Here is a 13,683-nt window from a genome sequence, read left to right on the forward strand (position 1 = left end):
CACAATTTGTATTCTGAGAGGCTCTGTCCTGAGCTAGTAAACAGGCGCCTCTGAGGAGGGGAGGTGGAATGCGCATGCGGGTTACCATGGGGACAGACAAGCTATAATAAATGTCCAGGATCCTAGCTTGAGGAGGTTTTCACAGTTTGGAGTAATTTCTTTGTCAGTCATTTGTGAAGTCACTCCTAATGAATCACTGGCTCTTCCGATGACTATTGTCCTTGGGCATCCCAGGCAGAGGCTAATCCTAAAGGCAAGAATGAGAGGGTGGGCCATCATTAATGTGTACATATTTCGTAAACCGGGTGACCTATGCATGGGAGAGCTTCAGTACAGCAGACCACAGTGCACCCAACTGTTAGATAAGTTGTTGGCTTCCTGGACTCAGGGTAGTAGTAGCCTTTGCTTCCCAGAATCCTGTGCGACTCAGTGACCAGAGGGAAAGGGAATCAAACCGTTAGTTCAGTGAAGACTGAAAAGGTGTTTCTGAGAGTGGTAATCCTCTCTCTTAATGGAGAGGTGGCTCTCACTTGTGGGAAGTCTATCTGCTATTCCACCACACACAACACAGATACAAGGCTCCCTCTTCCAGCTCCAGGATCCGTAAACATGAAAGAGCATCTCAGGAGTCACCAGGACCTACCATGTTGACAGTTGTGCTGGAACTTGGAGGCTGTGGCTCCTCCCCCACAGCCTTCGAGACCCTCCATGACTGCCTATCCGCCCTCTCTGGGGGATGTGGGATACTTGCCACCCCTACCAGCCTGCTGCGAGCCCACTGTAGCACGAGTTCCTAAGTGGGCCAGACCCCTCCTGTCCCTGGAAAGAGACTCTCTTCTCCTCTGCCACATTACTGCCTTACTCAAACACACTTTTCCACCTGTGCCAGCGTCTCCAGGGAGCTCACCAGTGCTCTGCAAGGTCAGATTCCCCCATCTGTGTCTTCCATTCAGCTGTGAGCTCCCAGGAGGAGATGCTGGCCTCTGGCCTGCCAAAAGATGCTTCACATTGAGTAAAATTCTGCTAATGGTGGCTGAATAAACACAGACAGGCACCTGTGCTTGCCCAAGTGACTGGAGGATCTTTTTGTCAAATTTCAGAATAAAACCCATCTCTCCTCTCAGTGGCTAGGAAGTAGTAGCCTCAGGCTTTGCTACCCTGTTTTGACCCTGACCCTTTGTCAATTAAGCCAGTAGAATATGCCCAAGGATGGTGAAAAGGCTTAATCCTAGATTTCAAAATCAATGTAGCTAATTAAAAAATAAACTCATTGAACTAAAAAACAAGTTCAGAAACAATTACGATAATTAAAATATCACCACCTTAATTGAGACCTTGCAATGAGCTTAAAAAATAAAATTAATTAAAAAAAAAAAAAACCCACACGAAGCTTGTAATTAACTGGCTTCTGAATCCAGTGTGCTAGAGCTCAACCAATCTCTCTATAAATTAGTTTGTTCTTTTGTTTCTTCCCTTGAAGAAAGAATTGTGGGAGGTATATTGGAAAATTAATTGAACGTGTGTCTCATCCCAGTTGACGCTGCACTAGTTTCTCCTGGAAGGTGAGCTGGAGAGGTGACAGGACCATCTCAAGACCTGTTGTGCCCTCACTGGCTACGTCCTCTGTTCATCTCACCACGAGTCCTGCAGGAGTGGTGGCACAAATTGTAGCAGGCACACTAGATTTGGCCATTTCCAGAGGATAGCTGTATTCTGTCACCAAGCTTATTGTGACATTACATCTTGGAGAGTCTCAGCAAGAATCCTTAGTTTCTGAAACAAAGGGTTCAACTTTGTGTGGGGCTGTAACTGACACCTAGTCACCCTTACCACACACTCACTATTTCCTAAAGACTTATTTGTTTCTCTTTTCTGTGTGTGGGTGTTTTGTCTGCACACGTGTCTATGTGGCATGGGTGTGCAGTGCCCACAGGGACAGAAGATGAGTTTACAGGTGGTCATGAGCTGCAATGTGGGTGCCAGAAATCAAACCTGGGTTCTCTGGGAGACCAGCCAGTGCTCCTAACTGCTGAGCTGTCTCTCAATCCTCTGATCATTATGTTTGAGAATTTTATACAGAAGTGTACTAGGCATTCTTTCCATTCTCTTTTCTCTGTTCTATCTCCTCCAATGTTCCTCCAATACCCCATCTCAAACACACATACACACATAGTGTACATACATACCAACATACACACATATGCACACAAACAATTCACACACATGCATATTCACATGCATGCACACACACTGCCTACTGAGTCCATCTGGCATTGGCCTTGTTTACGTGTGTTTAGGTCTGACCCCTTACAATGGAGACCCTGTCTCTAAAGCAAAACTGTTTCCCCTCTCTCAGCAGTTATGATACAGCAGCGGGCCTTGTAGGTTGGAGGTAACCAACAGCTGTCTAATTGGGCCTAAAAGCCATTCAGTAGGAGGGAATTCAGGCTTGGTACTATAAACTCAACCAAGAACCCATGGCTGGAGAGGTCATAGACCCTAGAAGATAACCTAGTACCAGCATATTACTAAGACCATAAAGATCATCTCTATAGCCCATGGGTATACACAGGCCTCACATCTCATAAAAAAAAAAAAAAAAAAAATTCTTTCCTTGGAAAAGAACTCTCCAACTGGTCAAAGTGCAGAGAATAAATGACCGTGGGGTGCCCAGTCCAAAATGGGAGATCTATAACACAACCCTTGCACCTAAGGCTCAGGGAACACTGAGGAGGTGGGGGTGGAAAGATGGTCAGAGCTGGGGGTCCAGGGCAACCACCGTGAGACAGCTTGAACTCTCAACAGCATGGCTACCTGTGCAAGATATACAAAGACTACACTAGTCAACAGGCCAACGTGGATGGAGGGAACGTCTGAAGGCTTTACCCCAAGATGAAACCCACTCCTAGGTTATCTTATCAGGCATTCCCTTTGTAAAGAAGATCCAGGCAGCCCCATGCCGTGCCAGTGCTGGAAATCTTATATGGCTGCTGCTCAGAGCACGGTAGCCCTCTCAGCTGCCTTCAAGCCAAGCATGGCTGATTTTCAAAGCAGAGTGTATGCTGATGACTTATTTCACGTCTGTTGTGTTGTGCTGTTGAAGTTCATTCACTCCAAACAATCCGTTGATGTGTTGGAAGTACTCAGATCCTCATAATTACTGTTTAGCAGATCTGATTTCTCTGTGCACACTGTTCAATATGTGTGTGGAGTAAGTAATGGCTGGACGGGTGGGTAGGTGGGTAGGTGGTTGATTGGTTGATTTGTGTGGTGCTGAGGATTAAACCTAGGACCTCATGAATGCTAGGCAAGGGCTCTTCCCCAACCCCTCCCCCCATTTTCCTTTTCCTTTAGAAATGGGGTCATGCTCAGATGCTCAGGCAGAACTTGAACTTAAGATTCTCTTGAGTAGTTACAGGTTTGTACCAATAGGACTGGTTGAACTGACATTTTTTAAAGTATCAGTGTTTGCAGCGGATATTTTATTTATTAAGAATGTCTGGATTCTCAGAAAGGAAGGATTATTTATCACAGTTATCTTAATAGGAAGTTGGCAGATTATGAGGACACAGGGAGACTTGAATGAACACAGACCCAGAGACTGCTGGGAGACAGGGGACAGTCATCACCACGTCTAGAGCAAGCAGGCATGAAATTCTCTCTTCCATCTCTTGTTTCTTGTTGGTGATGGTTGAATCTGTAGGTCCCCTTCTCTTCCCTAGGTTTTCCATTTCTAGGATTTCCTTAGTTTGTGTTTTTCTGTGTTGCTTCTATTTTCATTTTCAGGTCTTGAACAGTTTTATTCATTTCATTCACCCATCTGATTGTATTTTCCTCTATTTCTTTAAGGGATTTATCCATTTCCTCTTTAAAGGCCTCTATCATCTTCCTAAGATTGAATTTAAGATCATTTTCCAGTGCTTTGGCTGTGTTAGGACATCTAGAACTTTCTGAAGTAGGAGAGCTGGGCTCTGGTGGTACCATATTACCTTGGCTTTAGTTGACTGATTTCTTATGATTGTCTTTAGCTGTCTGGTTGTGCCTGGTGCTTACAGGCCTCCAGGAATACAGGCAGAACTGTGGGCCAGAAAATGGGATGAATGGGGGACAGGACCAAAGCTCACATCGCTCCTGGACCTGCAAGGCATGGGCCCAGGGCTCTTTGACTCTTGATTCTCTCAGAAGTCATCAGGAAAATGCTGAGGTATGGGCTGTACACTTGGATGAGGTCTAAATCATCTTTCTAGATGAAAGAAGTTCACGGATGGTTCTTAGACTGTGTGGCATGTACCAGGACAGAGTGTGGGTTTACAGACCAGCAGGTAAATTTCCACTGCCCCTGTCACCAGGTATTTGTCTTTAAGGCCAATTTAATGTGATGTGCATTTGGCCTCTGCCCCATCTTTGGATGCTGTGAGGGCTACATGAGTGAGCTGGAAGAGGCTCTTCAGTTGAGAAATCACCTCTTTCAAGTTGACTTGTGGGTCTGTCTGTGTAGCATTTTCTTGATCTCCAACCCATAAAGGCTAGAAAGATGGATTGTTCTGCTCTGGGCAGTGCTTCCCCAGATGGATGGTCCTACCTTGTATAAGAAAGGTAGTTGTACATGGGCTGGTTGGAAGCAAGCCAGTAAGTGACACTTCTCCTCGGTTCTTGTTTCTTCTCCAGCTTGAGTTCCTGCCTCAAGTTCTCTTGGTGGTAAGGGAAATTGAAGCCGAAATGAACTCTCTCCTCCCTGCATTTGTTTTTTGTTTTTTGTTTTTTTGTTTTTTTCTTGGTCCTATTTATTACAGTAGCAGAACAGAATGCAAACTAGGATAATAAGCTAATCCAATTTGAGTGCTTAGTTCATTGCCTGCCTGTCAGACACACTCAATTGAGTGCCAGCCATTGTTCTTGTAATTCCGAAGCCTTGTTACCCACTTTGAGGACAGAATACAATCCTCCAATCCCAACAAGTATAATGCTCACGTTTAACAGCCTAGATCTGATACAAGCACGCCCATGTGTATTTATTAAGTCAACAAGCCATAAAGGAGGCAGAAGTATCTTCAGGTTAAGAAAGCAGCCAAACAGAACTCAGTGGGCCAGATCTGTACCCTTTTCTGCAATGCACAGCTGATTGACTCTCTTTGTGATAGTGGCATTGTTCAGTCCACCTGGTCAGTGTAGTTTATGTGAAGTCATCTGCTGAAGCAAAAAGAGTTCAAATTCTATCCTAAGGCCTGTCACCTACATCACATAGTGTTGTGGGTTTCAACCTACCAAGGCCAGCCTGAGATTTTTCCATCTCTGAAAGACACTGAGGCAGAAATTCCAAGTCTCAGCAACATTGACATCTACTGGTGGAAATGCCTTAACTGGTCACTGTGGTGGGATTGCTGGTGGTCTAGTTGTCTTAGTTAGGGCTTTACTGCTATGAACAGACACCATGACCAAGGCAACTCTTCTAAGGACATTTAATTGGGGTTCAGAGGTTCAGTCCATTGTCACCAAGGCAGAAATATGCCAGCATCCAGGTAGGCATGGGATAGGAGGAGCTTTCTCTGCTATTTGCCTCCCAGAGGCCCTTCTCAGCTTAAGAGCTAGGAGCAAGCCTCGTTCCCTGGGCTCAGACCAGCCTCTCTGTTTTGGGAGTCTTTTTCTCTATTGAGCTCCAGGCACCAGAATATCTCTTGGGAAGTAGGCTCTGCTACTGGGATGGGAATGGGGGCCTTGTTGCTGCCAAGACTAACTAAAAAGCATACCCTGATTATTCACAGTGGCTACCCCTGCCCCAGGGCAGAGCCGCCCCAGGGTATTCAGCAGTAATGTATTGCAACATTGCGCATTCAGAACCCTTGAGGAATTAGCGGAAACCTAAAGAAGGTGGTGTGTGGTTTCCAAGGTTTGGGGTGAAACAGGTGGTGGGTGGTGGCTGGGATTATGACTGTGATCATCGGAACCTCATTGGTGGGGTAGACAGTTCTGTAGTTCCTGCCTGGGATGTCCAGCTGTTTAACCAAAAGTGTGTGTGGGGATAGTGTGGGGGGCATGCCTCCCCTGGCTGGGTGAGCAGTTAGGAAAGATTTACTGCCTAATAGGCTTTCAGCCTGGAAGCCGGGGAGAAGGCACAGTGACTTTTGTTTTGCAGAGAATTCCCTGGGGCCTCCTCTGTGCCCGTGATGAGTGCATGTACATGGCATGCAGAGTGCTGATTAGCCCAGGGGCTGCTGCTCCAGCTTATTCTAGAAAATGCTGCTGTATGTGACCTTGTGCCTCTGGGAATCCTTTCTGGCGTGATGTGTTCGAGTCAACTTTCCCCCCTCTCGTTATTCAGACCCACAAACCCAGTGAACGGACTGACTTTCTCACAGTTGCCCAAGTGCATCACACCCACGGTTGCTCACGCTGCTCTTCTGGCCCGGCTTGTCTCTCCCATCTTTGCTTTGCACAACCCTGCCCATCCTTCAAGATTCCATTCAAATATTAATGCTTCACTAATCCTTGCCCTAGAAATTGATCTCTATTCCTCTCAAGCTCCGTTATCATTTTCTATGCCCATCACGAGCCTTATCTAATTCTGCCCTTGCACAATAAATATTTATGTGCAAGCTTTTCCCTCTCCCACTTTACATCATAACTTTGTGTTATACAAATTTCTTGCCCATCCTGAAGTTAAGAAAGGAAGGAAGGAAGGAAGGAAGGAAAGAAGGAAGGAAGGAAGAAAAGACAAATCTTAAGCTATTCATGCATGTGGTCCATTTTTATTGAACAGGAGCAAACAGTGATTTCAGCAAGTATTTTGGGTGTATGTAATAGAAAAATAATTAAAACTAAGCATGAAAGAAGTTACACAAACAAATGTCAGACAGTAACAGACACCAGACTCCTGGTCCTTGGATCACACACAACCCTGAAGGGTTTTCTGTTGTTGTTGTTATTGTTTTATAAGAGTAATTTCCACTTGGAATCATGGTGCCGAAATGCCAAGAATGCAAGGGAGTTGCTATCCGGGTGCTTGAGAGGCCCTGGGTGACAGACACAGAGCTCTGCCTGGCTTGGGTTTCCTCTCTGTCCCCACCAGCCTCAGGAAACAGCACACACTTACACAACTGGTTTATTTCTCACTTGTTTAGTCGAGTGGTGATAGAAACTAAATCTCCCTGGAGGTGCTAACCCCACTGCCCTTGTTATTGTCATCTCAGCCCTGGACCCGTCCAAGGACCCTTGCCTGAAGGTGAAATGCAGCCCTCACAAAGTATGTGTGACCCAGGACTACCAGACAGCCCTGTGTGTCAGCCGCAAGCACCTATTGCCCAGGTAAGTTGGGAAAATGGGGGTGGTTAGAAGGTAGAGGTACTCTGCAGCTGGTGAAACTGAAGCATCCGGGCTCTTGACTGGGCTCATGTTGGATGAAAAAATGATCGATATGTTTGCCATCATTTTAAATGGCTCTAGGTGCCTAGTCTCTGATGATAGTATGGAGTATAATATCATAATATTATATAATAGTAGTAATAAATAATAATATTAAGTATAATAATATTTTTAATTTTAATAATTATTATTATTAAGTATATGTTGGGGTATGTTTTGCCTGCATATATGTCTGTGTATTACGTATGTGTCTGGTGTCCACAGAGGTTGGAAGAGGGCATTGTATCCCTGGTCATTGAGAATCGAACCCAGATCTTTTGGAAGAGTAGCTGGTAACTGATGAGCCGCCCCTGCAGCTCTTAAGAACAGCCATCTTGAGTTTTCGAGAAAAAAAAAATCTTAATTTTGACTCTCGAGTCCTCATCTTAACAGAAAAACCTTTCCCTTTCTTGTCATCTCTTCCTGTTCCCCAAGTGACCCTGGCATCCAGAAAGCTTATAACCAAGGAAGCAGGAGGTGACCCTTCACTGTCCCAGCTACAGATGTCATTCTGTGCATAAGGTAGCAGCCTTCCGGGAACTGGAGCCTCCTACGGCTTGCCCTGGCTTTATTAGCTCCAGTGTGATACCCTAGGACCATGCTGCATGCTGCTTCCCCTCGAGAGTTCTTGAGGGTGGCCTTCGGAGTTGGTCCCTTCGTTTTTTCTCCTGGGATGTGTTATAATTGTCTTTTACCCCTCCATGGTTTCCTCTGAGTAGTGCCCTATGCCTTCGGGGAAATCAGTGTTGGCATCAAAACAAAGCCTCTCATGTCCAGTGACCCTCTGCCCCTGTCTTCCCTATGTCTGCTGCCAGTGAACACAGACTTGGCTACCAGGATCCTGTGGTGAGCATCATTCTCAATGTTGTTTTATATGCAGTCAGCATTTATGTCTCTAAGACACAGATAAAAAGTGCTGAGATGTACGAAGCTTTTTCCTAGACCGGCACGTCTTCCTGGGAGTCAGATGGGTCCTGCCTCTAAGTGTGGTTGATATATCCTTAATAGTCACACCATTGAAGAAAAATGGTTTTCCCTCTCCCAGTGGCTATCTATATAGCAAATGGTTTCTTGGCTAAGGATGTGACTTGTGCCTACTTCCTCTTCTCTGTGCTGGGATTTCTATCTTAATCACGTTCAGGTCATTACTGAGTGGGATGTAAAAATAATTTGGCTGGTGTCATTTGACATGCCCTTTTTAGGTATCTGCACCCCAGGAAAACCATTCTGGTCCTTCCCTCATGATTTCTATGCTTGAGAATATAAGAGCCCCATTAGCAGCAATTAGCAGATGTCCTTGGGGATAACATTCCAGGTTGTTCGACCGTTCAGTCTCCTGTCTATGTGTGTGCACATGTGTGTGTGTATGTATGTGTATATATATATACATGAATATATATGTTGCAGAATCCTTCATATGCCCTTCCCTGGAATTTTCAGAAATACCAAATGAGAGACTTTCAGTTTTAAATTCAAATGTGTTTGAGGCCAAGGCAGCCACCTTGGTAGTCAGACATGTTCAGGTATAGACGGTGTTTCCCTAGGCATACCACACTCTGAGCATCACTCTCGGTTTATGGGGAAAGTACAATCTCCACCCCCTGTATCTATGAAGTTAAAATAGCTTTGTGCCAGGATTTAGGGCTGAGACAAATGTGTGTTCAAATACTTGTTAGATCCTCCATGCCTGTGTAAACCTGAGAAGTAACTTTATGAGTCTAAGTTTGTATTTCTTTATCTGTTAATTGAATTTAATGAAAGACACAGTGTATTTTGTGTGAAAGTTCAGTAAAGGTGATGGTGTGTAATGGTAGTTTAATGTCAATGCCAGCCATTCTAGCAGTTAGTAAAACAAACATTATAATAGTTATCATTGTCTGAATGTGTCTGGAAGCTCATCTGCATAAATTCCTAAGAAAGAAGCAACTTTCCCCTTGGGCTTTCTATCCCTTCCCCAATCTGAGTGTGCTGCCTTCAAGCCCTTGAACAGGGTCTCAGGGACTGTGGTGACATTTCTGCTGCCACGTAGTGATTTGCAACAGGGAAGTCAAAGAAAATGACTGCATCTCTGATCACAGGGCCTGTTCATTCCTAGAAAACAACTCCAGAATGTGCTTTGGCTAAGATGGTGCACCTGCTTCCTTAGCAGGACTGGGGAGGTGGCCTGGCCCTAGGGGGCCTGTGTGTGGCCACTGTGGTTGTTTTTACCAAACATCTCTCTCAGAAGTGGGGCTTAACAGTCCTTCATAGTGGCCAATTGTGTAACTCCTCAGAGAGTCTTGGATGCCTTCCCAGATGGAACATCTGTCCTTCCGCATTAAACTTCAGGGGTCCCCTAGAGTTGGGACAGATTATTGACAACTCTATTTATTCCCCAATCAGGGAAGGACTTTTTTATTCTGCAAAACATCTGTAGACAAGGCTGCCAGCCAAGCTGGCCCCTTGCAGCTAAGGGGGAAAATCTTACCTCTAGACATTGAGAAGCTGCTGACAGACCAGAAGGCAGCTTAGAGGCCCCAGTTGATGAAGAGGCCCCAGATGTAGGCTGGCTTGCAAGTGGATTAGGAGGTAAGGTCTGACTGGCCCATGGAGCTCAAGTGGATAGAGAAACTCCTGGTGGCAGAGATCTGTGGCCACAGTATTTCAGGCCTGACCCAAACAGTTTTGATGGGTGGTAGAAAGGGAAGTGGTCAACCAGGCCTCCCTCTGCTGGAGTCTCCCCCAATCGGGTGAGGCATCTGTAGGGGAGCCTTCTGCTCTATTCATGGTCTTCTCAGAGAATTCTCTTTTAAGTCCTTCCTGTTCTTAAGCAGTACTGTGGGTGTGGGAGGAGGTCGAGTCAGGGCCATATGTTCCTGCTTCAGTCTCTATGGGGTCACTAGGGCACCTCAGAGTGCTCCGTGTGCTCGGGATGGCTTCTCTTTGATGACTTAAATTTTCTTCAGTCTACTTTTGGTGAGATAGTTGATGCTTATTCTAGAAAATATTAAACATAAATAGGAAGTAGGTAATGGTCACATTATTAAGACCATAGAGCTACTAAAATATTTCAGTATGTCTCGTCTAGTCTTCTAGTTTTTCTTTTCTTGTTAAAATTTGTTCATTTTATGCATATTAGAATTTTTCCTCTATAAACATGTTTGCCACATGTGTGCCTAATGTCCTCAAAAGTCAGAAGAGGGCACTGGGTCCACTGTGCTAGGAACAAAATGGGTCCCAAGAAGAGCAGCCAGTGCTAGTGACTGCTGAGCCACCTTGTCAGCCCTTGGTTTGGCTTACCGACTTGTTCTTGTCAAGACTTATTAACCATATACTATATGCATTTGATGTTGATAGTTATACACAAATACTTTATGGTACTGTAAACCATGCTTAGGATTTTTAGTTACCTAACAGGCTGTGTGAAAATTTAAATTTAGAGGTGAGTCACATTTGTAAGCACACACTCACTAAGCCTGTAGAACTTTCCAAAGAAAATAATGGGAGATTTCTGTCGTTGGCTTTGATGAAGACTTTCCTAAGCGTGGCATAGCAAATGAGATTGTATCTGAATTGAAGATGTCTGATGTAAGTATATCAAATATATATATGTATGTGTTTATATGTATATGGATACACATTTGTGTGTGTGTGTGTATGTATGTATGTATGTGTGTGTGTCTGTGTTAAAGTACAGACATGCTAGGAGAAAATATTTTTGAGGGTTTACTTTACATATAAAATATAAAGTAAACATGGAAAGGCACTCTTAAGGATGTTTGTATCAGCTTCATTGAGAGTCTCAGATAGTAAGAACTCAAGGTGAAGTTATCAACCAGTTGTGGCTTTTCCATTATAATTGATACTATTCAGCAATAAACCCACATAAGCTATTAATATATCAAATGATCACATGATAATCAACCAGCAAAAAGGATCACACTCAAGTATGTGGTGTGGCATCTCCAATTTCCTCCCTTCTGAGGCCAAGCCGATTTTAAGCTACACAAACTACCTATCTGGGCTGACAGAAAGCACTATAGTTGCCTGGGGACAATCTGATAGTGTAGGTGAATGGCTACACATTTTATAGCTCATGGCTGTAATACAGATCCCTTGGGAAACAGAGAAGTCAGACTCCATCCCGGGATGCCAGAGACTCCATTTGTAACTGAGTTTACTAGCAATTGGAAGGTGTGTGTTAGAATAACATCTCATTATTCATTCTTGTCATAGGGTTGTTGTTGTTGTGTTTAATAAATCTCGGGTATTTTTAAGTAGAAATATTGTCAAGGGGACAGGGCCAGCAGAGGGCTCTGGCAACAGAGTATCTCCATTCGTGGGAATCTGTGGAGGTGGAGGGGTGGGGGGAGGGGGAGGTGGGGGCACCCTGCAGAGGGCTGAACATTGATTTTTTTTTTTTTTTTACCTCTCTCTTACCATTGATTTTTATTTGGAGAATGGAAAATTGAAAGCATTTGTTTGGGGCCTTCCAGACAAACCACACTCTCTGATTCTGCAGGAGTAGAGAGCGGGGAGTAGCCATCAGAACGGAACTTGCAATATCTAAGTGGACCCTTCAAAGCCTTGGGGAGCTGTGGGAACTCATCTATTTTTAAGTAAGGAGTGAGACATCCCAACTTCCCAGAGGGCTGGGCCCCTCTAATACAATGGCCCTTCATCTCCACTTCCTTACTATCTGGAATAAGAACTAATTCTGTGCACCAGCGAAAAGAATTTAGATGCCACTGAGGCTTTTGGTACAGTAGACCAATCTCAGAGTTTTCTCTCTTTTATGTGAACTTGAAAAAAACGAATCAAAGTGTTTGAGGTCAGGGAGAAACACATCACAGGATGTGCCTCAAATACCAAACTCTCAGAGGATATTTGAAAGGATGAGGTTATTTTATCTCAGTTTTGTTTTACAACAAAGCACTGCCTCCTGCTACAGGGGCTTTGAACCGGTTGATTAAACATACACATAGCTTCAGAGGCTGGTAAGGCACATGGCCACGTGGACGGTGCCAGGCTTCCGGCGTCTGGCTGGCTCTCTGATGCTTTCCCCATTAAGACATATTGCCGTGTCTTGGAGACCATCTTTATTACTAGGAAACCACACTGATGTGGCTTGGGTCCCTTCTGCGAGGAACCACATGTTGCCTTGGGTTCTATTTTAAGCTCAGAGGATCTTCATGGGCAGGGTTCTGGTCCAAGAAGAACTGGTTGTTATTCCTCTACTGGTTATAAAACTATCACAGCCAAGTTTGGGTTCACGCCCTTGGGATTCCCATCACTTTGGTAAACAGAAAAGGCTAAAGGCTCCACCGTGGTCTGTTATCTGGCAAAGGCACGAAATTAGTATATGCAGACCTCATGCCAAGTGGAAACTATGGAAGAGAAGGAGAGGAAGGAGAGGGAAGCCTAATGTTTCAACCCAGGACCGGCTGGCTGCTTGTGTTTCATAGCACTTTGCATAGATGGATCTTACAGCTTTCTGTCAGGACCGTGCTATGTCCCACAGGTGACCAAAGCTGCCACTCACGTTCCATGAATAATTGTCCCAATTGCACATGACCACTGAGGGGGAGACTTTCATCTGTGTGTAATGCCTCGCCTGGTCACACAGCGGCCACTGGGGATGCAGGAGGGAGCAGGTACCCAAAGATGATCAAAGGTGTCATTGTTCCCCTGGTCCCTGGGGTCCCTCCATCCAGAATGCTCTGCCCCTTTCTCCTAGTACTTGCCCTTATCAATTGGTCTGCACACGGGTGTTAAACCTATTTCCTCCCTTCTATCCCCACGCCCATTGTCCCAGGTCCTTTCCTCTCCTTCTCGGTTTTTCTCAAAAGTATACATTTAAAGCACATGTCCGTTAAATGTAGAAATGCTGAGTTAATTGAAAACTGTGAGATCTTACAACAAAAACACTGTCCATCCGTGCCTAGGATGCAGCCCTGCCTGTTCCTGGCATCCTCCCTGGGCACAGTTTTGTAGCTCAAGCCCATTGCTCTTCTTGGCTCTGTTTTTCTTGATGGAACCGGAGGCCTGATTGGCTGGTCTTATTGACGGGGCAGCAGTGAGTAAGAGGCAGTTTATGTCAGAAATGTGAATAATTGCACAGAATGTTTCCTCCCTCGGAGCAAAGGGAGAGCATGTAAAGCAGACACTGTGCTGTGAGGTGTGTGTCACATTGTGAGGCAGGTTCAGGAAGATAGAAGTGTTTTAGTGGAATTCTTGGTTTCTTGAGAATTTTGATACAGGAGTAATATATTTACATAATTTTTCTCCTCCTCTCTTTCCCTTCAA

The 13,683-nt window shown here is 44.8% G+C and overlaps 1 protein-coding gene across 1 annotated transcript in view; it reads left to right on the forward strand.

Annotated features, from left to right (window-relative positions):
- Nucleotides 1–13,683, forward strand: part of SPOCK1 (SPARC (osteonectin), cwcv and kazal like domains proteoglycan 1) — a gene marked incomplete at both ends in the record, with an annotated part of 466,604 nt that overhangs the window by 312,764 nt on the left and 140,157 nt on the right. The window contains one exon of the mRNA XM_080941295.1: nt 7,188–7,302. Coding sequence (XP_080797421.1) covers nt 7,188–7,302 — 115 coding nt within the window. The remainder of the gene's footprint in view (nt 1–7,187; nt 7,303–13,683) is intronic.

This window comes from Micromys minutus, assembly GCF_963924665.1.
Source record: "Micromys minutus genome assembly, chromosome: 1".
Lineage (NCBI taxonomy): Eukaryota > Metazoa > Chordata > Mammalia > Rodentia > Muridae > Micromys > Micromys minutus.